Source organism: Mastacembelus armatus, chromosome 6 (assembly GCF_900324485.2).
Source record: "Mastacembelus armatus chromosome 6, fMasArm1.2, whole genome shotgun sequence".
Classification (NCBI taxonomy): Eukaryota; Metazoa; Chordata; class Actinopteri; order Synbranchiformes; family Mastacembelidae; genus Mastacembelus; species Mastacembelus armatus.
In genome coordinates this window covers 9,865,735-9,892,229 of record NC_046638.1, presented here as the reverse complement: position 1 = coordinate 9,892,229, position 26,495 = coordinate 9,865,735, and the positions used below count along the sequence as shown (strand labels likewise).

The 26,495-nt window shown below is 38.2% G+C and overlaps 3 protein-coding genes across 3 annotated transcripts; all 3 read right to left on the bottom strand.

The window, feature by feature from the left end:
* Positions 1-4,730: 4,730 nt before the first annotated feature.
* Positions 4,731-10,403, bottom strand: fbxl22 (F-box and leucine-rich repeat protein 22). Its single transcript, XM_026311930.2, is given in 3 exon segments — positions 4,731-6,386; positions 9,831-10,357; positions 10,359-10,403. Coding segments are annotated over 3 exon segments (921 nt in total). The 3' UTR covers positions 4,731-6,037.
* A 2,263-nt stretch (positions 10,404-12,666) lies between these two features.
* Positions 12,667-21,302, bottom strand: usp3 (ubiquitin specific peptidase 3). Its single transcript, XM_026312154.1, has 16 exons — positions 21,212-21,302; positions 20,859-20,980; positions 20,592-20,652; positions 19,815-19,952; positions 19,306-19,389; positions 19,005-19,086; positions 18,649-18,728; positions 17,832-17,945; positions 17,390-17,503; positions 17,082-17,231; positions 16,779-16,885; positions 16,439-16,519; positions 16,209-16,327; positions 15,956-16,069; positions 14,546-14,613; positions 12,667-13,846 (listed from the first exon to the last, which is right to left on the bottom strand). The coding sequence occupies exons 2-16, from the start codon at positions 20,947-20,949 to the stop codon at positions 13,372-13,374; spliced, it is 1,878 nt and encodes a 625-aa protein (XP_026167939.1). The 5' UTR covers positions 20,950-20,980; positions 21,212-21,302; the 3' UTR covers positions 12,667-13,371.
* A 1,505-nt stretch (positions 21,303-22,807) lies between these two features.
* On the bottom strand, positions 22,808-25,761 carry LOC113133351 (kunitz-type serine protease inhibitor bitisilin-3). Its single transcript, XM_026312116.1, has 6 exons — positions 25,674-25,761; positions 24,348-24,539; positions 23,559-23,735; positions 23,373-23,423; positions 23,112-23,190; positions 22,808-23,003 (listed from the first exon to the last, which is right to left on the bottom strand). Exons 1-6 carry the CDS (start codon positions 25,741-25,743, stop codon positions 22,913-22,915), a joined length of 660 nt encoding a protein of 219 aa, XP_026167901.1. The 5' UTR covers positions 25,744-25,761; the 3' UTR covers positions 22,808-22,912.
* Between the last annotated feature and the right edge of the window lie 734 nt (positions 25,762-26,495).

Genomic DNA, 26,495 nt, shown 5'->3' with positions numbered 1-26,495 from the left:
TGGCTGTCCTCCTACATCTCCTGCAGAGTGCGACCAGTTGGGTAGGCAGCCTGCTCCAAGTATGCAACCTCTCTGTAGAGGCTGTGATCGACAGCAGACACAGAGGCCCCTCATACTGCCTGTCTAATTACTAGGCCACATGGGAGACAAGTAAACAGCACACATTGTGGGATATCAGCTCAATGTGCTCCTTCGCATCCTGCACTGTATTTGATTCTGTCCTTTCCTGAAGCCCAGCCAAGGATTATCATCAGTGTCTTCACTGTCTTCCCCTTTAGTGATCCAGTTACTCCCTTGCACGCACTCTGGCCAGAGCTCGGCAGCCTTTGTGGATGCTCTGACAGACGGAAACAGAAACAGCTCCATAAATAGATCCATCCTCTGGCTCACAGGGGAGCAGTAGCCCCACTTCTGTGTGCTCTTGCCTCCTATTTCGTGTTGAGCCTCAGGCCAAAACAAGTTAGCTAGGAACCACAGGGAAATCAAATTTGGAGTCATTAGATTGTATGCAAAGTGTCAAGGGACAAAGAGAGAGAAATGTGTGCATAAATACATATTTTTATGAAAATAGAGTGATTTCTGGAGCTTGCTGTCAATGAGAGTCTGGATCATCAAAAACAGGTGGCTGCATTTACCTCACTTCACCTTTTGTGATGTGAGATTTGCAAAAACCTGTAGGTCTCTTTGAATCCACAGTGATATAGATTGAGGGACAAATGAAAGTAGCCATTTGTCTTCTGGATGCTATTACAATAGCAGTTTGATTATGCAAGATCTCCCTTTTAGTCTGACATGTTACACAATGCATTATGGGTGACAGGAAAGAAGAACCACACACAAAAACACACACACACACACACACACACACACAGCCACACACAGAATATGTGGAAAATGAGTCTGCCAGAATAACATGGAAGGAAAAAAAAAATCTGCACTGCGTTTAGATATAGTATCCAGAAAATCAAATGTACCTGTTAGGACAAAGTGTACATGCAGCAAAGCTCACACTGAGGGAGGATTAATGCTGAGTTCTCCCAGCAAAGTCTGCATATAAAACTGGGATCAAATCTTGATGTGGTTTCACAGCATGTGAAAGTGGGAGGTGAGAGACTGCCAACAACTGAGTCAAACCTCCGTCTGTGTTGCAGCTCCAGAGCATTATTTATTTATTTATTTATATTTATTTATTTATTTATTTTTGTTGTGACAGACACAATCATGGTCTCTTCCCTGGACTTCTTGTGTCCTTGAGGCTGTCTTTCACAAAAATTGCGATATTGTAAACATACTCCATTACAAGCACAACATGCAAAATCTTAAGTAAAATTAAGCATTCAGATATTATTAAAACATACTTATAGTATTAAAGTAAGTACTGTAACTGTTTATATTGCTATATATTATTATGTTTGTTCATAGATCTGTGTACATGTATTTGTCTGCAAAATAATGTGCACAGTAACAGTCAAATGTTTTTCTCTACAATAGCACAATAGGACAATAAAATGAAAAGCATTATACTCTAGAAAAGCCCCTGCCAATTTTGTTTAGAAAAAAGAACCGAGTGATGTCTTACATCATCTTTGGAATTAGTTAAGTGCAATTAAAAAAATGGTGGAATAAGAGATGAAGCTACACTGTATTTGAAAAATACAAATTTTTTATCTAATCCCAACATGTCTTTGTTCGCATTTATTCTTGACAGACACTTGGCTAGAGTTAGCTGGTGTCCCAGTGTAAATGTGCTCATTACATGGATATTTACATGTAATAATGGAGGTAGAAACTGAATAATTTACAAAATATTTTGAATCTGCCTCAGACAATAGAAAATAACACATGCTTTCTCTGTCTAGACTGCAGTACTCATCGACATTGGAAGAGTTTTAGATTACAGCCTATACCCCAGAGTCTTATGACTATAAGCTTTGGGTTCTAAAAATCAGTGGAGTTTAGTGACTCCACACCTGACATACAGGCTCATATGTCCTTTGTAGTTAGTGAGATGGAGATCAACAGAGCCCCTCCCTGAGTCTGGCAATGGATGAGCACTCAGTTATGCACTCACAAACACACAAAGTACTCAAACACCATAAAGTACAAACCCTCCCTTTTTTCTTTTCCTTCCTCCCATCTGCTGAATCTTCAAGGCTGCCTCCTCCCCTCCATGGATGAGTAATCAGTGGGTGGAAACTGGAAATGCCTCCCATGGCTGACCTTATATGGCTGTCAGGAAACTGCTGATTTCAGGTTTAAGGGATGAAATGGTTACCCATTGCCTTTTACCTCCATTTCTTCAGCCCAGCATCCTGTAGTTATCAGCTCATATTTCACACAGGGGGAAAGGCCTGTGCTGCTAGCTCCACAAAGGCTCTGCCAAAAAAAAACAAAAAACTTTTGCACTGTGTACATGTATATATTCCATTTTAGACCATTCACAATAACATTAACTCTGTTGACATTTTTATATCCAACCAGCCACATATTTTCAATCCAGCCAATTAAAATCTGTGAGTGTTTTATCAGGTTCTGTTGAGTGTTTCTCTTGAATACATCCAGCACAGAAGCAGGTAAAGTGCCAGACAAAGTGAACAAAACCGGATACAACATGGTTTGTGTGTATTTTTAAATGTAAAGGTAAGTCAGGCTGTACTGTGAAAAAAAACCTGTCTAAAGTCTTTGAGTTTCCAGTTGGAGGTTTGCAATGTAGCACACTTGATGAAGAAATGAGGAAAATCTAGGAGCTTTTAATATTTTACTGTTATGCTACTGTCACCTGCCAGAAATCTTGTTTTTGCATAACACAATTTAAAATACAAATGATACAATGAAAATATGAAAGCTTTTGTTGTTTGCAATTCACATTAAAATCTAACAAGCATGTATATTCCTAAGTACATGCAAAAAAAAAAAAAAGTCACATCATTAATATAGCAGTCTCTCGTTGCCATGTGATGCCACTTGTCGAGAGCAGAGCAGCTAATTAAAATGATTAGAGGGTTAGCTGTTTCCCTCAGCTGCATTTTTTTAATGAAATTTGCTATTCTAATAGAGTAAGAGTAACAAATTTAATCAGTCCCTTGGAATTAGCCCTTTATATAATTTTCTGTCTGGAGTACAGGATTGAAATCTTGCTGTTCATTTAGTAGAAACTAAGCCCATTTACTCAAGTACTACCATGCAATTTTGAAACTCTTCCTCTAGCTCTTCAGTTTCATTCTACTTTCTATATTGTAGCATAAGAAGCCATATTATTATTGGTAATTAACACTGTAATAGTAATCTGGTGTTTTGTTATTTCATATCACAGTTAGAATTCTACTTTTTTGTAAATATTATGTTTGGCCTGCTGAGATTATTATTGATGCAGCTGCTTAGTTTCCAAGTAATGAATTCACATTTTTCAATATTTTATTGGCAGATACAATCACGTTATTTTGCTAATTAGGATTTTGGGTGAATTATTCGGCTGAAGCACTATGGAAAGCATACATAATTAGATTCTAAATATAAACTGTTTTGTGTCTATCAAGTAAGAGTTACATAATAAAGAATAAAAAAAGAAACGTCCTTCAGTGTTTCAAGTGAAACACTCCTCGGGCCATTCACACACAAACAACACACTAACAATGCTTCTGAAGCAACGTCATAAAGATAAAACATTTTGTCTTGATTGATGCTCCACATAAAACTGTGGGAACAATATTCAGCATAAATACTCTTGAACCCTAAACCTCCAGCAGACTTTTCTAATAAAGGAGGGTTGTAATTGTAAGTGTGTGGTCTCTTTGAAGACATGGCAAGCCCTAAACCCCCATACCTAGTCTTTTCCATCACAGGCAGGATGGTTTTAAAAGGTCTGAGCCCAGTGGATTCAGATGCATGTGGGAGTCCACATCCAGCTCTCTTCTGAACAGTTTTTATACAACAAGAGAATAGAGTTTGAATAGAACCAGCAAAAAATACAAAAAATGTCTGACATCTGAATGGCGGATACTCTGCATACAGTATTTATGACTTCACACAATAATTTAAATATCACACAACATCCCATACAGAAAATGCTTATTCAACCTTGTGAGTGTGACTTTCTGCCATAGTTTAACAGAACGATATTCAACATAGTGGCCACTTTTATCAGACACAAACTGACCTTCTGTTCATTGGTACAGACCATTACGTTCTCTGTGCATTCCCTCAGATTACAGGCTGAACTTAGAAAATGTAATTATAATTCTGATAGACTGAAAGGTCTGGATAAATAAGGACTCATTCAGTGTTACACATATACGTGAACTTGTCTTATTTTGAAATCATAGACCCATATAAAAACCTGCCACTGACAGAAAATAATGGAGCAGTAACTCTTCATATAGTCACGTTGTTACATGTTTTGGTCCCGTCATTGTTTTGAAGTACTGTAGACCTCAGTCTCCACACCGCAAACTCATAACTCTTATTGGTATTGACTGGAAAGTATTTTGCTATTAAATACGGCAAATAAACAGCAACAAGAAAAATAACAGAGCACTTGTTGTCTGGCATCAACAAAGTGAGCCTCTGTTTCAATAGTAGAGTTATATTTATCCTGTTGATTTGGGGCTTTTTCTGTTTCTCTTTCTTACATTATTGTGTTAAACAGTAGGTAGTACACTTTTTCACTTAACTTCAGTAATTTGAAAATGGGAATATTTTGTATTGATGATGCTGAAAGAAATTTGAGCATATTCAGAAAAAAAACTTTATTGTCAGTATCAGCACTAAAACATGTAGAAAAGTAGAAAAAGCAGCATTGGGACATTTCTTAAACTACAACAACAAACCAAAACATACAGTATCATATTAAGAACAATATTTTAAAAGCACATGTCTACCTTTCCTGGTACAAAAAGGTATTCTTCATGAAGCTAACCTTTTGTCTAAACACAGTCTTTAGGGCTGCATTCACAGGATGGGGAGTGCCCTACAGTAGCAGCCTGAAATAAATTTGTCACATGGCATTTACAGACAGACACACTCCGCTAATTAACCTACTTTCATATGATTCACAGTCTTATATAACATGATTCCAATCACAGCTCAGGCACAAGGCCACTTTGCCCTCGGAGAACGTTTCCTCCCAGTGCTGACATGTCTTGCCCTGACAGAGACAGCACACAGTGCAGGCAGATGCCTTTTTTTCTTTTGCCCTGTGTAATCATGCATTGTGTACGTGTGCTATTAATCTAAAAATCAATTAATTCAGAATATTGAACGTTAGCATAGCTTAGCTGACTAATTAACAAGTTATATCTTGCTTGGATCATCCATACAAACTGTAACTATATGAAAAAAGGCACTTTGTCCTTTCACATGGCAGGAGCAATCATTTCCTGGAGTCTCTGCTGGTTTCTTGGCACTTGCTTCTTGGCAAAAAAAAAGTTCAGCACATAACCCCTCTTAAAATAGTGAGTTGTATTTTTTTAACAGATAAAACAAACACATTTATTAGTGAGTGAATTGTAGGTGCTAGTAGGAGACTTTTCTTGCTTTTGGATAGAACCAGACAAGCTATTTTCCCGGTTTCCAGCATGCTAAACTAGACTCCTGCCTATAATTGCATATTAACTGCAGGAGAGTGACATTGATCTTCTCATTTAACTCTTGATAAGAACGTGAATGACTGTATTTCCTACAATTCAATTGTGTGTGTGTGTGTATGTGTAATGCTCCTTTGTTAGGATAAGGTGTAGAAATGTTTAAACAGGGAATCCAAAGTGGGGAACATGTTCAAACACAGGGGTGTGTTACAGTTTTTAAAGCCCTGCTAAATAAAATTAAGAAAATTAACATGGAATAAAAGATGGCTTAAAAAGCTTTTTTTTTTTTTTTTAAAGGAAAGCTCACAATCAAGATGTGTTGTATAAAAAGATATCAAAAGGGCACAAAAGCACATCTATTAAGTATAAATACAAGTCAAATAAAAGAATAGCACAGTCAGGTCCTTAAATCATGTCATAGAAATGCTTTGTTGAGGTTCATGTGAAAGGATATCTCAGGAGAACTGCAGGACTTTCTGCAGTGTCCTCCTGAGTGGCACCCTCACCTCAGGCTTGCTGTCAGGAATCATATCAGCGCTCCTCTCTGCACTCAGCTGGATGCCTGGCCTCTTGTGTCTGACAGTCTGCAGGCCTGCCTGAGTGATGTTCCTGCAAAAATCCACCTTCACTTCCTTCACACTGCCTCCATAAGCCACCACACCTTCCAAGCTGCAGTCGGTGATGCGCACGCAGTTCTCGATGTGGAGGCAGCAAAGTTTTCTGCAGCTCCTCAGCACAGAGATCACATCCTGGTCAGTGATGTGTCCACAGCCAGACAGGGTTAGCGAAAGCAGGTTGGGACACCTGTGACACAGACAAGATCATTAAATCATGACAGCTTTTCACATGTGGTGGAGTACAAGCCGCTATGTGTCATCTTTATCACGCTTTATGAAAAACAGTATTGTAGGGAGAGTAGTTTATTTGGATAAGAACTGGTCTTAAGTAAGCAATAATGTTTGATGTGTGTGCTTATTTTCATATGAATGTTCCTCAGGGCTCTTGAATAGAATCAAATAACAGGGGGAGAGAGTATAGATCAGGGACCTGAGCTGAGCCATATGTGACTGAGACATAAACAGCAACACTGAGATACAGTAAGAGGATCAGTGTAATGATAGAGCACTTTAAAGCCTAAGCCATGCTAGCCTTTCTTTACACACTGCCCCAAGGGCTCCCAGCCTTTAACAATCTTAGGTAAATAAATGGGGTATGTAGTGATTACACAGAACAATTACTGAATGTTTGAGGAATTACAGCATAGAAAGAATATTTTTGCTTATGCTTTCAGTTTTGCAGAACCTGCTTCTAAAGATGTCTAAGGTTATTGCAGTGAAAATGAATGTATTTGCTGCATTTTTCTAACCAGTATGAGTATCAGAAAAGCACTGCAACCTACTGGCAGACCAGCAGTACAGAGCTGGCAGACACACACTGATGGCAGCGGATCGAGGATGTCATTCACGTTTACTGATGCAGATTACATAAAGAAGTTACATAATCTTACCATTTTACCACATGTGAGCCAAACATATTCCAGTTGCCTGGAAGTGTTGAGGGTGCTGCCCTAGTAACCTCTGAACATGGAATAGCATAGTCAGTCCACGTGTCCTGTTGCATTGTTTCATGGACGCAATGTGGAGCTTTATCAGCTGATGTGATTGTACAATATTGACATTAGCAAGAAAAAAAAAAAAAAAAGAGGAGGTGGAGCAGTGGAATGACAAGATCTCGAAGCTCGTGGCATTTAGAGATTCAGGTGCCCTCTCAAGGCCATATAGTTAGTCTCTGCAGAGAAGTTGCAGCACATGATGTGAAGGGAATAGAGGTAAACATGACAGGAATAAAATCTTCATCAACCTTAGTTATATAATCCACCCTCATGGCACCTCCCCTCACTTTGAGCAGAATTTTTTGTGTGTTGCTTTGTTTCTACTAAAGCATATAACTCTGCATACCACCATGTCCTAGTCTGTCCTCTTCCAATTCACCTCTTTCTCACACACAATTACATTTAGTAATGTTTGTGAATAGATAAAGAAACTGACTCATAGCACCTCTTGTGAGTGTTTTATGGTGGTAAACTCACCCTGCTGATGACTTTGTTGAAGAACTGTGCTGAAGACATTTTTTTTTTGGGCAAAATAGTTTTCTATCAACATTTTCTGATGGTCCAAAATAGTTTAAGGTTTAAACATTATCTATCTATCTATCTATCTATCTATCTATCTATCTATCTATCTATCTAAATATAAGATAATAATAAACTATATAATTTCTAGTGTTTCCTTCTTTCTGTTGAGATGTACTTCACATTAAAACAGTCATCATCGACAGCAGTCTTGTCTGAGCTGAGCACAAACTGAAGACCGCACTGTGAACCTGTAATCATCTCTGTAATGACCTGTTTAGTTCCCTAATGGTTATTTTGTCTGGTCAAATTATCCAGTGAACTCTAAGAGGAACGAACATGTACATTTAACATTCTGCTCCTTTGGTTTGTTAAGTGGAAGGATTTTTATAAAACCATACAAAATCTTGTGCCACCCATTGTTCAACCCACATTACATAGCGTGTTTAGCATGTTATCTCCTGGTGCATAATTAGTGCTTATGTATATACTGATCTTAAGATAATCAAAGTCAAATAAGTGAGTTCTTGATAAATGATTGATGGTAGTTATTTGGGCTTAGACGAACATTAACCTTAAAGTGGTCCAAAGATATGCTCCCTACGTTTATAGGTTTTTCCATGAAGATAAAAAAAAAATACAGACATGAGCTTGGCGTCAGAGTTTGCGTGGAGTCTTATCCAGGAAGAGGCAGGCAGAGAGAGACGCACATGTTCATTCCTCTGACAGCAACAAAGAGCCAATTGTAGGCTCCACCTGCCTGCGTAAATCTCCAGTCTGCAGCTGACTGGGAGGGTCTGTGGCCTCTTTATCACCCCCACAGCTTCTCCGCATCCCCTCCCACCTTGTCACGTGCACTTGATTTCTTCTCCATTAGACTATCTGGGAGGGTTTATCAGTATGCAATGAGTGTATCTTGAAGTCGTTGTGATAGAAGGCCTAGAAAAAGTAGGTGGTTCCAGTTCTGACTGGTTTCACAGCTCTCATGTCTTGCATCTCAAATTTCACAATACAGGAAATCCTCACAGGGTCATAGACTGAGCCTGTGAGCCAACCCCTCTCCACTCCTCTTGTCTCGGCCAGCTGTGGTGGCCAAGCTCCCTCACATCAACGGTTATTACTGGCTGCCTTAAAGAAAATTATCCAGAGACCTTATTACGCCTTTCCAGGGCTGCCTGCATGCAGCCAGCCACGCACACAAGGCCAAAAGCCAACAGAGCTAAGTTTCTGTGGCTTATCGAATCCAACTGTCATATCATTCAGTAAATATAATTTGATATCTGACCACAGTTATGTTAGTTAATAGAATCAAAATCATGTCCCACAGATGTGACAGTTTCTCTCTCTATAGCCAGCTCCGGATACACCATCTGTTTGTAATGATTTTGTTCCCTGCTGCCTACAGCTAAACATGGCAGTTTCAGTCCGTCATGTGCCTCTAAATGAAAACAGTTTGTTCCCTGTGGTGGGTGTGAATCACCCAAAAAAAAAAAAAAAGAAGTTGTGTGATTATCATCTAGACAGATCTGACCAAAAGTAATTTTTTAAGACAAAAACCTTCATGTTTTGCACAGCACAGTGAAACCTCAGGCTGTAGTATTTTCATCTTGTGAAAAGCAGTTACAGGGACTGACAATATGACAATACAGTGTGTCCTGAACAAATCCAGTGCTACTTCTGTTTGCTTTTGGTGAGGTTGCATTAGAATAGTGCTAATTCAGCTTCATGATCATATTTGTGATTGTGGTTTGTGATGTTGTCAACCTACAAAAGTTAAATCTATTGGGGAAACCAATGAGATTCAAGCAGGAAAAATATTTTTTTTTTATTTTCCTTTTTTTTTTCTTGAGAATTAGAAGATAAGTTAATCTCTAAAATGTGTTATAATATAGTCAGATAAATGAAGCTTTTGTTGAACTTGTCACAACCTGTACATACAGGTTACAATAGGTCACAAGAAGCCAGCAATTATTTAAAGGGCACAAGCCTTAAAGCCATCATTTGAGGTTTTGTTCATCTTGTGTCTACTTTGTTGCTGTCCATCAGAAAAAAAAATCTTTTGCAAGTCATTCCAAAATACACAGCAAAGCAGGGGAGAACCACACACAAACACTCACATGTGGCAGACATGGGCCAGAAAAGTGCTGACCAGGTTCTCATGTTTACTGCAAATGTCCTTCTGAAATGAGCTCTTCAGCCAGTCCTCAATGTTGCACACCTGCAGGACTCTGCTGGAATACCAGCTTATTGTCAGGTAACGTAATGATGGTCCCAGCACAAAGTTGTCCCTCTTTAGCTGACACGGGGAGCTGAAATGAAGAAGAGTCCAGAGGCAGGGGTCCAGGAAGACACCACGGAGCTGATGACAGGTAAGGGATAAACTCCTCCGGCTGTCCTTGTCCAGGAAGGAGAAAAGGTGGAGGAGACACTCACGATTGAGCTGGGTAAGATGCATGGTAAGCTGTCCCAAGACAGAAAGAGAGGCCTTGTCCCGGAGGCAGTGATAGGCCTACTGGTAGGCAGCAACAATCAGCCTGCAGCCTGTATTGTGTGTCCTAGATACATGATGCCTCCTCAGGCACATGCTGGAGGCCTGCACATATAAGGTAGTGGAGTGCAGGCTATTTTGGGAAGACAACTGCGGGTACAGTCAAAGATGGAAGTGTTTGAGCCATACGCTCCCTTTCCATCTGTCATGGCTCTCAGCAGGCAGAAAGCATCCACAGAGCCAGATGTTTACACTGCTCTGGCCTAGTTGTCAGATACAGATACATGATGAACGCCACAAATAAAGAGGAACACCTCCACAATGTACTCCAACACAGTAGCCCTGCAATGTTACTGAATAGTTCACTTGTTAAAATGTTCAGCTGTTGTTAAGGCTTAAAATCCACATCCACTCAGAGATATGCAGTACATATATATTTTCTTTAGTTTGATGTTTAACTTGAGGAATTGTGCATGTTCACAGTTTGACAGTAGAGGGCTGTTTTCACCTTCATTATTTTTGTAATGAGAGCAGAGCAGATGACATTTTAACATTTTAATTAATTTCATTTTTAAAGGGGAAAGTGCACTTTTTATGGGAAAACCATATCTGACATAAAATATTACTTAAAGAAAATTTAAAACATATTTGCAGGGGGGATCTTTGGGGTGTCGTTTTAATTCTAGATTTTTCTTGGTGGAAAAACTGACAAAAAAAAAAACAGTAGCTACTGACATCATTTTGTCCACATCATGTAGGGAGGAAAAAAAGAACAGCCAACTATACTACAGCACCATCACAAATTACTGAATTGAGTACAGTACAATACCGTATAGTCTCAACACTTAATTTACAAAGGCACTATTTACATCAGGTGACACCTGCTTTACTGGATAAAATGAAAGCATAACAATACAACTTTACTGACCTATTAACTAATATTCTCATATTCAAGATAATTAGAGCGACTGGTACTTTCACTACCAAACCCTGGCAAGGTTTCATTAGTGAAAGTCATGAGCGCGGTGTTATATAGGAATTTGCCTAAAGGAACACGGCGTGCGTCAGTGTGTTTGTTTAAAATTGCCCAATTAGAGTACAGAGGACATGTTGTGATGGTGAAAGAAAAAAATGCCATCATATCTACATCATCACTCCGTGCAACATTACCAGTTATGTCCTGTTCCACTTGTTATCAGTTTTTAGAAAAAAAAAAAAAAAAAAATGCAGGACTTTGGGAAATGCCACTGTGGAGAGGCTGATTACAGTCTGTACTGTGACTCACCATGTTATGTTCTTTACCACACCTCTGATTTACCAAACACAATGTAATGGGACCTTATTATTAGCAGCTGTGACCTGGCCTCTAAGAGATAAAAAGGAGGGAAAAGGGGGCACTTGTGTCATTAACGGGGACAGAGTAGCGAGGCCACAGGCACCTGTGAGCAGGAGAGGAAGAGCAGCTGTTCCTCAGCATACAGGAGTACTTGTTCCTGCCTTAGTGAGAAAGCTGACTGGCTGGCACGTGTCCCGAGGGGAGCTCTTATGTTGGTGTGGGTGGATGGATGGAGATGTTCACTAGAGGGATGAGTAACAACAAAAAAAAAAAAAAAACAGGCTTGCTAAAAACGTGCTCTCTCTTATAAGGTCAGACAGATCAGAGGCTGTTTTCCATTACAAGCCATTACTTAGATTTTAAGATAATTATATTGGACATGTAAAGACGATGCATCTTATGTGTACAGTTGACAACATCAAATGGCATTATAGGTACACAAGTATACACAGACTACAAGTATAACACCTTTGAAAATTTTGCATGTCTACTCACATTTTTTCTAGTATATAAATTGCCAAATGTATTTTTATATTTTTATGTTCTTAGAAAATATAAAAAATATAGAAATATATCTAGCAATGGTATATGCAGACAGAACCCTAGGTAAACTAGGTTTTTTTAAAAATTAATTTTCATTTTTGCTTCTGTGTGTTGTTCGGCTACAAATCAGGTTTAACATTTTTTCTTGTCTGACCAAATATTCTAAAACCAAGAGACCAGTTTACTATAATGCCAAGGAAATGAAACAATTTGAAAAGCAAGAACCATTAGATGCTTGGCACTTTTCTTGTCAAAGAACTTATTTAATCATCTCTTACAGATTAATACTCTGTTGGCTTCAGTTCTGTTCTGTCTGTCCCCCCAGTTTGCTTTTATTTATTTATTTATTTTTTAAACTGCACTGTGAACATTAACCTATTGCATCACACTTTCCAAAGCACCAACAGTTTGACTAGTTCATAACTCTGTAAAATTCATCTTTATGAGATCATCTTTGATGAGAATATAGGGCTTAACTAATTTGATTCATAACTGAAGGGACTGGAATTAAAAACATTATCACCTAGTGGATAAAATCATAAAACATTAAAAAAGCAAACATTTGAAAAAAAAAAAAAAAAAAGAGAGATGTTATCTTTTGTATTTTGTCACGTTCACTTTGTCCAAAACATATTGTAAAAGGAATTTCTTTAGGGTCTCTGTCTAACCCCATTTCAGAACAACATAAAATGTTAAATGATACTAGAGTACCAATACAGACAATACAATTTGACAAAAATCATTTCTTTTCACATTGGTTCTTGACAGGAAGTTAAAACATCTTTTCTATAGCCTTAATGAGCACTTATTGGTCAATAAATGCACTGCATTGGAAATCCTAAAATCTCCCTTAACTGGAAAAAGTACAAATAGGTGTTTAGGAGTTGTAAATTATACAATTTAAAACTTTAAAAACAATGGAAACTCCACATATTGTTCCAATAACGTTTCTTGACATAATGAATCTCATCAGTGTAGGTTAGACATTGGACCATCTGAGGTTTTCCAAGGCTAAAGCTTTACTTCATTACTTTAAACGATCACCTTTGGAATCTATTATATATGGTGAGGTCTACCTCATCTGAGGAATACATAATCAACAAATGCAAAAAAAACAAAACAACTAGACAAATCAAACAGCAAATTATATGTGTTGCTGTCATGCAGATCATAGAAACTAAATAGTTACACATACATTAAACATGAAAATGAACCAATAAAATCAAGCACTGTGAGAAATGTGATTGAGGTGTAGCCAAAATGTGAAGACCTGGTCTGAGGCAGTACGGAATCATTGTCCAACAGTTTGTAGATCTTGGTCAGCTTCCTCTGCTGCCGCCTTGTCTGAGGTATCTGTATTTATTGCAGCCTTCACTAAAACTGTGTCAGCTTCATCCAGTGCAGCCATGTCTTTGCCCACAGTTTCCATGGTGGGATTCCCTTTGACGTTCCTGTCCAAGGTAACTACATGTGAGGCTGCTGCATCCATCAAAACACTGTCTGTGGCTACTGTAACCTTGTCCTGAGAAGGTGCTTCTGAAGAAACACTGTTTGTGGATGCTGTGTCCACAGCAGGTTTGTTGGTGGCTGTGCTGTTCGTGGCAGTCTTGTCCGAGGCCAATTCACCACTCTTCTCCACGTAGAACAAGATATAGGCCTTAGCCTTCTTCACTGTGTCCTCATTGGTTAGAGTCACTGTGCTGTCATTGAAGTGGTACCAGCGCCCCTCGTGGCTCCCATATGCTGTATAATGCCCTGATCCGACCCTATAAACACAGGTACATATCACATTCAGCTGTCTTGGCTGCTTACAAGACTTTACTGACTGTTGCTAAAGTGAGGGGGGCATTTTAGTGTCACAACACAGCAGCGCAACATTGCCACTTACAGGCAAAAGGTGAAAAAGCAGCACTTTGATGAATAGCTCCTCTCACCCTATAAAAGCATTTTGAAGGACTCTCAGCCTAATGCCTTTCAGCATTTAAGAGCTACATGAATTTTTAAACTGCAGCTGTCCACATGGGTCTTCAACAAAACTGGATCTGATTTGTTTTTATAGCGAATGGGTGACTTACGAACAGATGATAATGTATAGATTAATGGTTCACTGTTGATTTTTCAAACATTTTTTTGTTCATGGATGCATCTGTTAATTTTGCTACCATGGTGACAAAAGCACATCTTGCATACATGTGAGCACGAGATTATCTGTCAGCTGGATAAACAAGTGTCATTGAGATGCTGCGGCACGAGGATGCTGTGAGTGCTTTTTAAACAGCAAATTAAAAGTAAACAGAAGGGACTAACAGTGGGGATGTGTATCAGTTATAATATGTTTCTTTGCCTGCTTAAGCTAGGATCCATTTCATATTGAAAACAATTACCAAAGTTTTCCTTGCCATCCTGCTTTTTAAGCATCAAAACAAATCATAAAATCCAGTCAAAGATGCTAAAGATCTACTCACCCAGATCCATGATGTACTACGACTGCAACAAGATCATACAGGCAACTCCCTGGTAATGAGTTCTCTGGCTGCAAAAAGAAAAAAAAAAAGAATTTCCTCTTTGGACTCAAATATCCATCCCATCATGCTTCACAGTTTTGCAACTTATGAAAACTAAAAGCTTAGCCACAGAGGCCGGGTGTTTGGTAGACACACAAGTCAAAAAAGTCTTGTATAAAATTCGTGTTACTGCAAAATCCCACAATCCTGGGTTCTTAATGAGGCATCATGGGTATTTTTATAAAAGGCTTCACCAACTCAAAAATGAAAATAACTATATAAAAAAACAAAAAGTAAGAATTTTGAAGGTAAATACCAGTTTTTCCTTTGTACCCACTGACAAACAACAATTGCTGTACAATAGTGACCCCTAGAGCCACTTGATATAGAAGGTAAATACTTTTCTGATCTTTGACATATAAATGGCTGAAGTACATGACATTTCCTGCATTGACAAATGCAGTTAACATTCAACTCAACCCTGCTGTTTTCCAACTGAACAAATGCTCAGACTAGGAAGCACCAGGCTAAATCAATTGTCAGTGTCCTGCACAGTCCTGAAAACGCGCTGCTGGCTGGTGATCTACCACCAGTCGCCCAGTGATCCCAGTAACGAATAATAAACACATTACAGTTGGTACTGTTAGCAATTAATTTTAGAACTATATATATATATTTCTTTGATACTTTAAACATCTCATCCATTAATGTACATACAATGCACAATTCCTATGATTTTACAGATGTGGCATCATAACTGATCAGGTTGAGGCCAACAGCAATCTTTCTGTAAGACAGGCTTTTCTTCGGGGGCTCTAAATCCATCAAATCGATGTAAAAACAAACAAAAAAACAACAAAAAAAAAAAAAATCACTTCACCAGTTTGGCAAAGGACCTACTGTAATTAGTTCATATAAACAAACTTTCTATAATATATACACTTCAAATAGTCTAGTCTTCATGCTGTCTGCGGCTGTTCTGTTTGTGCCCAACTTACAATGCAGTCATTACAGTTCACCATCATATTTCACACGCTTTCTCCTCCATTTTGCTTAAGGTTTTTCCATAGTGTGACTAGTGTCTTGGCTTCTTTCTAAGTTACCAAACCCAATCATTACAAAGGTTAAATTTGGCACATGTACACTAGGTTCTTGTGGAATTGTGATGTTCCCTACAAGTACAACTGAGGTAGTACCAACAAAATTTCCCACAGTGATGACTTCAGAAAATTATTTTTCTTTTGGAATCTTCCACTAAAGTGGAAAAACAGAAATATAGGGATGGATTATTTGTGTTGTTTATCCAGTTTCAAAACTACAATGTGATGAACTAATGTTCTATGATGAACATCTCTTCTGTTATAATCTCACCTCAAGTAAGTAGCCCTGCATGTCCAGGCCTTTCAGTGGAAAATCCACATAGGTATCCACCTTGTTTCTCAAAAAGGCTGTCCAATGGAACCTCTTCAGGTGCAGACACAAAACCTACAATTGGAAATAAATTATAATTAATTCATCATACCAAAACCCATTTCCCCAACCATTTGCCCTGCTACTTTACTTTGATAGAATAAATCATCATGATAGTTTGTAGTAATAAAAGGTGAGAATTTCTGTCTTCTACCTTTGGCAGTTTCTGGATCCAGAACTTTTTTGTGGATTTCTGACGCTTTTTACACTTATGGCAATAGTACAGCTCAGTTTCATCAAGTTCTTCCAGGTCAGTGAAGCTGCGTAAGCAATCTAAAAACAAACCATAATAAATATGAGATGATATAATCTCAGCAGTTCATGAATTGAAGTTGATAGTGCCAAAGAAATGTCAGGATGTACCTCTGACAGTGGGAAACTTACCGCGTAAAGTGCATGTTGGTCCTGGCTCCTGGTCCTTGCTTCTCTTTTGTCTGAACTGACTGGGAATGTCCAAAGATAGATCTAAGTGGAAATTTTAAAAAAGGAAATGATCAGGCTGGGTTTACATTCTTACATTCACTTTGTGATATTGAACAACACTTTTGCACAGCAAAACAAAAGTGTAGATCTTTGCTATCCAATAAAAACCCACACTTACATTCATATGTGCTAACATTATTTCATTGAGTTAGTGGTAATAAGAATGTTTGAAATTGAAAAAGCCTTGCTAGATCACAAAATCACTGATGGATTCTGAGCTCTGCTTCAAAAGTTGTCTTACCAAGAAATGGATCAAACTTCCGAGATTCTGTCCCACATATCAGGCAGTTGACTTCATTCTGAAGTACACCACCAAATATTGACGTGACGACACTGGCAGTCCCATTTCTGTAAATATCAAAATGAAAAACAAAATGCGTGTTGCTGGAACAACTAAGGAAAACAGACACTTTAATAAACTGTGGTATACCTACTACAATACAAAATGTATCCACTTTGATAAGATAATTAAAAACACAAAAGACCGTTTGAAAAAACAAAAAACAAAAAAAAAAAAAAAAAAAAAAAAGATTAGATTACTTACATGTAGCATTTGCCCTCAGTAGTGGCAAGTCTGACCCCCTCCTGAGATGTGAGTGGGAAAGTTGCCCCATTGCGACTGTACTGGAGCTCCCTGTGGAGGTGGTCGAGCAGGTAACGCATGAATTCATGGGCATCCTGCTGCTGATAGCCCCTGAACTCACAAACACAGGGTTAAATGACGTTAATGTAATAACTCACAACAGCCTTCCAAACTTTCATCGTCATGTGGCATACACGTTACAATATTTTGACTATAACATGCTACACTTGAGCACACAGACAGCAAAAAAAGAAAGTGCTATGGTATACCTGAAACTTGGCATGATTTTCCATATAGCATAAAATAAGGAGTCTGGACTGAAGGCAGTCTGGTTCCCCTGCCAAAGGGAACAGAGGGTTTTCCTAAACTCCTCCACCAAAGACCTGCCCAACATAAAACAATCTTGTTATCCACTACACAACCCAGTACCATCTACATTTAAAGAAAAGACTTTCACAGAAAAAAAAAAAAAAGACTTGGCAGTTATTGATTGCATATATAAATATATTATTTTTTCTTGTCACTCATTTTATAACAATACTTCTATTTGGTATGTGAACTTTTATTCTTGCTCTTGCTTCTAACTCTTTAGAAACCTTATAAGGAATAGACATCTGATGAGACTGTCTTCCAGTGTAACTCAAGTAAATTTATTTCAGCTCAATGCCCAACAAGCCAATACATCCTCCCTTCTCCAAAAGAGAACCTTACACAGTGTTGTCCCCTTGGCTGCGGGTGTGGTACATCCTTCTTCCTGCCGTCTTACCACTACGCAGAGCCACTGCAGGCAACTCCTTGAAATAACAGCTGAACTGCTCGATGTTGCTGTAAAAACACATTTCATGTATGAAACCTGAGTTTTGCAAATTTAACAAAAATCTAACACATAGGAACAACTGCAATCAATTATGTAAATAGCCTAAGACCAGTAATACATAAGCCACATTAGGTTGTTATGAACCTACTGAATGATCAAATATACATATATATTTTTGCATTTTATGTGTAGATAAATCAAACAAAATGCTTTTAAATGCACAAAAGTGTGGGCTGGGTTAAATCGTTCTTATGAATATTGTCTTTGAAAATAGATGATTTGATAGAGTTGTCGTTTTCTGACACTCAAGTGCACAATATTAAACCATCTGCCCTACAGTTTGTATTTGGCAGGCTTGTCCACGTCTCACTCTCTACATGACAGTTTACATTTTAATAATTAAAATACAAAGACAGATACTGCAGATAGTCAACAGTAACATCAAATGAACTTCGTATAAAGTTAATGCATGAACACACTAGTACAATCCTACAGGACTGGGTCCTGCAAATGTGTGTTTGGTGAGAAATTTGGCCTTTGATTGTGTCTTGTTTCCAAGCAGCCTGTGTAATCCCCATGACTGTGCTCCAGACTGTATTAATAAAGGATGACTAGTCATGGGGCCCTGGGTCTACGGGGGCAGAGCTACTGAACCATGCAGAAAAGCCGGTTTGCCACCCACGTAAAAACATCTTCAGCACAAAGCCTTACCTGAGGGACTGCAGAATGGCATTCATGAAGCATGTGTTGCCTAAATTCCTCAGTCCTGTAGCCCCTGGAGCTGCCCCATCCTAAAAAAAAAAAAAAGAAGATATACATACATGACTTAGTAAAACAAAAAGAAAAAAAAGCAGACTTAAAAAGCTACTTTTAAACTAGAGATACTGTGAGAGTCAATTTGTGTAGAGTTCTATAAAGGCAGCTGTAACTCATTTAATTGAAACCCTGACTACAGAATGATTTTAGACTTGTAAAGAGGAAGGTCTGGCCAAACCGTGAGTGGTTGTACAGTCTTTTTGTGCCAGAGCACAACTGTGAAAATCAATTATAATGTTTTAGGTACTTACATTGTCTTTTAACAATTTGCTGTCTGGAACTGGGCTTTCCTGAAGTTTTCTTTTCCTCTGCCTGTCACCTATCAGTGCTGAGCTGAAGAGAGAAAAGAATTTCATGTGGACACTAATCATATAAAATATGTTTTGCATGCATCTTCCTTTTAAGGCTGATTTTGTGGCAAATACATCTCAACTTTGCTTTTTATAGCAAACAATATGAAACTGCCAAAACCAATCAATTTAATTATTATAGCACAGCAAATCTAATGATGACAGTGTAAAAGACGTTGTGTAAATGTAAAGATCTACTTACTTTTCTACACTCTGAAGTTGTTCTCTCAACTTCTGTACTTGCCCAAGTTTGGTATCATTGACAACAAAATCGTCACATCTGTAACTGTAAAGTCCACATTAGTCAAGCCACAAAACAATGTACTTACTGCAATCTGGACAAATTAAACCCAACCTTAAGAAACACAATAAATGTAAATATACCCGCCACTTTTCTCTGTGGTAGCATTTAGCCCTGAACCAAAGGTGTATATGTGCCAGAAGAAATTTTCCTCAAATATTATGACTATAAAATTTGGATCACTGTGCTTTGCTTTGAATTAATATTCCAATCACGTTGAATCACTTGCAAAGTAACTGATCAAGCTTTGGTACATGAATAAAGACTGATCTTAAAAACCCATTTGGTACCTGTTACCAAAGGACAACATTCCTTTGACTATTTAAAGATTTTATGACTGTACTTTTGCAGCACCCCTTGGAGACTCAAAGATTGTAGATATAGATAGGCTTGCCATGAAGGATACTCACCAAAACACACTGTAGTTGCTACAGTCCATGCAAACAGAGTGATAGGATTTCTCTTTCTCCTGTTTCTCACCCTTCCTTTGAGTATTGCCAAGCACTTGGCTCTCTTCAAAGTGTTTCTTTGCATGTCCATTCACATATCTAAAAAGAAGGAGATTATTTTAGAACGCACAGCATCTGGAAATCCCTGAAAATAAACAGAACACCAGGTATTTACCTAAATTATGCTTAAAAATGTATGATTGTGTAGTGTTTTGGTCACAACTACCAGACCATAACACTTATGTGTGCCTACTATGATTAGCCTTTCATAACATTTGAGTGATAGTTCAAAGTATCTGCCTGAGTAAAGGAAAACTCCTTGACAATGTGTGGGAATAGGTCAGTCCTGTCCACTCCCTTCCAGATTAAACAACTAGACGGAATATTTTGATCCATGTGTCATAAGAATCTTTCAAGGACTCTGGAAATACTTTCAAAATAGTAGTAAGTGTTGCAAAATATTTCTGCCACAGTTTGTAATAGAGACAATTGACTTTGTGGCTTGAATGAAATTATAATTCACAATAGACAGAACCTGTGGAAAGCGCAAACAATCCAAATACTCAGTGTGTATTGTGTTAATATTTCTAATGTGATATGCTCATTTTAGCCTATCTATGTGTATCTATGTGTTGGTCCCAAAGTCGCCAAAGGCAAAAGGACATAGCTGTGTATTAAAGCTATTTATGTTATCACTGTGCTATGTTTGCTGCTATGAGTGCAGAAACACCCAGTTACCTTCCACAGTGGACCATCAAACAGGTAAGGCAAATCCATGGACTTTTATTAGACCTGCAAACTGGAGATAAAAGGAGAGGTTGTCTCAAGTGTGAAATATACAGTTTAATATAACAATGGTCCACTCTTTCGTGCGTCACTGGGACTGTGACTTGTTCGGTAAGGTCACATATCAGGCTGACACAGACAGACATTTGTAATGTCCTTTTACATTAAGATTGTGTCTTGGTAGCGTTGCGTGAAAGGAGGGACAGACACTTGTCTTACCGCTGCAGCACCAGGAGGACGGAGTACCGTTGGGGAATCTGGAGGAGTCGACAGCGGAGCTCACGTTTGAGTTCAGATGAGGGCACTCCATCAGCTTACAACAGTCAGCAAGTCAGCCAGCACTACAATAAGGCAGCAAACAACAGTCAGCCAGTTAACCCAAACTAGCTAACCTTAGCTAACCTTAGCTGACCAACTTCTGGCGAACGCACGTTTTCCTCTTTGCTAACGCTGACACGTTTGGTTTACGCTACAGCTCCTGTATAAGCTCAGAGTACAGCAGTTTCATTACAGACAACAAAGGTAAAGTGGCTTCCACCCTGACAGGATGTAATTTAAAACAGTGAGGTTACCTTTAGTAGATACGGTGCTGGATAACTGCTGGCGTTTGTCACAAACAAATGGAAATAACTTAAGGAAGTGACGTAGCGTCTGCCGGGTCGGCCGCTCGCCAACTACACGCCAAAGATTAAAAAGCTTCCTGGAGTAACATCGGACTACTTCCTTTTTCGCTTAATTTCACCTCTCCCGTGCTGCTAAAGGATGCTATAGCTACCTAACGCATACATTGTTTTATTGTATTCATATATATAGGCGTTTGTAAGCTCCGATGTTTACACTGATTAACTCAGATCGTCTTAATAATATTATTTGACATTTTTAATGCAGGCTTGTCTGACTTGTTGGAAAAACAAAGTAATAATCCGCAGCTGTTTCTTTGCCATCTCATGTAAATATACCAAATAAGGGGGCAGAGTGTTTATGTGTCACGGTGTTCAGAACCAAGAGTGGTTAGCACTGTTGCCTCACAGCAAGAAGGTCGTGGGTTCGCAACCCGGCCTTTCTGTGTGGAGTTTGCATGTTCTCCTTGTGCTTGTGTGGGTTTTCTCCAGGTACTCTGGTTTCCTCCCACAGTCCAAAAACATGTATGTCAGGTTGATTGGTGACTCTAAATTGCCCATAGGAGTGAGTGTGAGTGTGTGTGGTTGTTGGTCTCTATGTGGCCCTGTGATGGACTGGTGACCTGTCCAGGGTGTACCCCTGTCTTTCACCCAAAGAGAGCTGGGATAGGCTCCAGCAGATCCCTGTGACCCTGGTTAAGGAATAAGCGGGTATAGATAATGGATGGATGGTGTTCACTGTTTTCAGTAAAGGAGGCCCACATGTATCCTCAGTCTTAGCTCCACCAGGGCACCTCCTCCCTCCTCGGACTTCGCTCCTCAGAGCAGAAATAAGAATTTTGGGTGGTTCTTGTGAGTATTATATTTATAGAAAGATGAATCTATTAAAAAGTGCCTGGACACGATGTAACTAGAGACATTGTTTTAATCTGCAAATCAATTCACTACAATGTGCCTCTTCTAAATATTGTTGTCCAAAACATTTGAACAAATATAGTTTGTTGCTTTTCACACACTGACTTAATAGACCTGAAACACTCAATGAAAAGGATTGTAGTTAATGTAGTAGTTAGCATGAACATTTAATAATATAAAAGTCATTCATTTTCATATAGATGTGAGTTTTGGAGGCTCATATTGACATGTTGACAGATGCTGTGCAGGAATACATAATAATAGAGAGTGTCCAGTAGGCACAACTATACAAAAAAGCCCCAAATATACGAGTCAGGTTTTGAATTGGCACATGCATCCACATGACCTCTGACAGCAGCAAATCAGTGAGCCAGGTGATGATGCGACATGCGATTTTAGCAACACTGACATAATTATAGGGTCACATATTTGAAAACATTTCAACAGAAGAGAATATCTGACTAATTTACTAATTGATTCAGATTTATTATTCTTTTTCCTATAGACTTTGAATAATCATGATTTATTTTGGTTTACTGAATGAAGAAATGAAACTATGCCCATGTAATAAAGCTGAAACAAAATAAAACATAAAAAAAATGTAATGGGTGTTGTAAGCAAAAAAAAAAAAAAAAAAAGGCCAAACTTAAATGTTGACATGTTTGGTATCAGTAGAGCTATAACATTAAACTAAGCAGGTAAAAAATCCAGATGTTGTTAATGAGGTGACATTAGCGTCTATGCCATTTCAATCCCCTGCTCTTGAAGGGGTGAGTCAGGCTGGGGTTCTTTACTTTTCCTTGGTGCCTTTTTCTTGGAGCTCTTTTTCCTGAATAAGTACAATAAATATGAAAATAAAGGTGAGTATGATGCTATTGCTTTTTAGCTGTAGTCTTACATCATTCATTAAAGGTATAGACAAAAAGAAAAGTCTTACTTTGACTTTACAGTTAAGACGATGACAGTTATGAGGACAGCAGCAATGATGACACCAAGCAAAACTCCACATATGATTGCTGTTAAAGCATTGTGACAGATGAGGACACATAAAAATAATAAACCACATAATTGCATTGTTATGTATATAGTTTCAACCAGTTATATTAACTAAGTAACTCAGTCAAATTATTGTGCAAATTAAAATTGTGCACTTATGATGGTTTTTAGCCATCACTCTAAATACATTGTGTTTACTTACCAATAGGTGTGTCTGATTCAATTTCCTCCTCTTCATCACTACCATCGTCATCTTGTTAAAAAAAAATAGTGTGCGACATTTTTGTTACTCAATTAGTATTTTTAATGCCTGCATTTATGTATTAATATATATATATATAAACATAAATAGTTAGTCACTGTGAACACAGGAGAGATCTTTGCTCACCATAGATGCCAGCACAGGTGGCGTTGCAGTGTTCATAGCTGCTAAATCTGTTTCCATTTCCGATGCATCCAGACCAGAAAAATGTTTTGCATTTGCCATGAGCAGAATCGTAGTAGTAACTCATAATCTGAGCACTGCATTGGCCTATGGCCTTTTTATAGCGGCAAGCTTGAGTTTCTGTGAAGAGAAGACATCATTCTTGTCATCATCATCATCATCATCATCATCATCAGTGTTTGCAGTTTATTAATATTAATATAAAAAGTACAGATTGAACCGATCAGAACTACTCAGGCATATTCATTCACACTTTTATCATTGTAGTCCTCTTCTTTGACCACTTGGTGGCGTATTACTAATGCTGACGTGTCTTTCTTGCAGACACCAAAGAAATCCATGTGAACATTACATGTGAACAATTTATGAACATATCAAACTCTGTTGTTTTGCCAGTGATAATATGGAGGTTTTGCACTCAAATTCTATTTAGGATCCCCTGCTTAAATTATGGTTGTCAGATGACTCAAAAAGGCCACATGCTCAGTTGCAATCAAGGAGGCTTGTGATGTAGTGGTTCCTTTCATAGTCTTTTAGGACATATAACTATCTCACTGGCCAGTTCATGTTATTAAGTCCTCAGAAAGCAGCAAGGAAGGACAGGGTTGTACTCTGGTTTCATCTATGTTTTGTCTCTCTCTGCAGTAGTTACATGGGACAGTTTGCATATTTAAGACTGAATATTAAGTGCTAAACAAACTGAATCACTACAAATTCATAAAATTATCTTACCATTAATTGGGTAGATGTTCTTTGCATTCGCAGAGCAGTTCCTCATGCATTCTCTCTCATTCCGAAAACGGTTGGCATTTCCTCCTTCACCTTTGTATATGAAAGGACTGCACTGATCTTGGGCAGCATCATAATACACAGCATATAAGAAGTTGAAGCCTTCACCGTCACTCTGGGGCAAATAACAGAAATCTGTTTTGATGATAAAAACAAATTTTACGTGAGATAAGTTAAATTTGAAAAAAACTTGACACTAAATTCATATTCTGTATTTTGGTCAGAAGCATTGTTGGCTAATCATCAACAAATACCTGTGATCTCCTAACTAATATTTAACTAACCTCGTCACTGGAGACCCACTCCCTTTCTTTATGACCGCAATAAAACATGTAATCTATGGTAGATTTTCAGTCCTTCCACCCTTATGCTTCATAGAAGAGAAGTGGATTCAAACGGTTATTTTACAGAAATACATTTGAATTTGGAGGGAAACTACTGTAATCAGCTAACTGCCTATTCCTAGACAGAAGCTGAAAATTTGGGCCTTCCCAAGGATTTACACATGAGATGAGGTTGCAGGTTGACATAATTTCAATTCATCATGCTCATAAGAGGCTCAGACAAAAATGATCTAAGTGTTTCTAAGTCTGGAAGAAATTGTCCACTCAGCATAGCAAAATCATTAGCAGTGTGTAAATAACATTTTCAGAACAGTATATGGAGGATACCATCTATTCTCTTTTGCTCACAGGTTACTACAATCATTGATGGCTTCAAGTTACAGCATGAACATAAAGTCAGTAAACAGGGTAAAATACAGTTACATCCTGCCGTGGTTTAGGCAAGACTCCTGTCTAGACTTGCAAATTAGACTTAAACCATTTTTTTCTGTCAACTGAATTGATTTCTAATTGAACTGAATCTCTTTCCTCCTTATCACACAAAAACATGCAGATATCATGGTTGTATTGTATATGATTTCTCCAACAGTCTTTCGTTAGTCTACATGTTACAGAAAAACATGAAGCTCTAAGCGCCAATGTATCCGCCATGTTGCTCTGAAAGGTCTAAAGGTAAAACTTTATCTCCGTGATTAAGTTTTAGTCAAACTAAAATGGTATACATACATTAAAGAAATGGCTCAATAATACACAAAATATAGCCTATTAGACGCCATATTTTAGCAAGTACACTTTACAAAAGGCAACAATACACAGGGATCAGTGTTAGGCCATGTGCTGACAGTCTGGCCTGTTCAGAAAAGTAAATGTAGGGTCTATAAAGTGATGCTTGGTTGTAATTTAAGAAGAAAATAGTTTGATGTACCTGGAATCTCTGAATGGCTGATGTGGAGTGCAGCAAAAGCAATCCCCAAAAAGAGCAGGTGCTTCATCATGCTGCTTGTGTTTGTGCTGTCTTTCGTGGAGTGAGTGTGTGAGGGTTGTAAACTACAGTTGGGAGTGGGTTGTCAGTATTGACCTTTGTCCTGACATTTCATTAACTGTGACACCTTCAATCGAAACAAACTCTAACAGCAGGGATAGACCTGTAACTCTTTTCATTGTACTTGTCATAGGCAAGATGTTGCAACTCCTTAAATCAAATCAGCTTTTTATACAGCCATCAAAATGCAATAACACCTCATAATATCAGTGTTGTTAAGTGTTTGAAACATCTGTATACTTGTTTATTAGTGGGTCCACATTTCAAAACCTTATTCAGAAAACAGTAATGTAAACATGCTACACTGACACAACATATAGGTTTGCATACACTGTAGACGGGTTATGCTATTGCTGGGATTTCTGCATCAAAACCCAGATTTCCTGAATCAAAAATGCAGATGCAAATGCAGCCTAACCTTTTTGTGAGGGCTTGACTAAAGAGCATTTTTCGGGAAATTCAGATCACTCCCTCACAGATTTACTCTATCACTTTATCATTTTATCTGAAATACTCATATCTTTTTAATTCTGAGTGTAAGGCTGCACTGCATCTGTTAACCCTGACTAAACTTAACTTTGACCTGAATGCAAACAACGTCTGTCCAATGTTTCTATAACGTGGAAAGTATTCATATTGTAACATATTGTATTTTGCAGTGTTGCATTGTCTCTTATTGTAGTAGTTTGATAGGGCCGTAAGTTT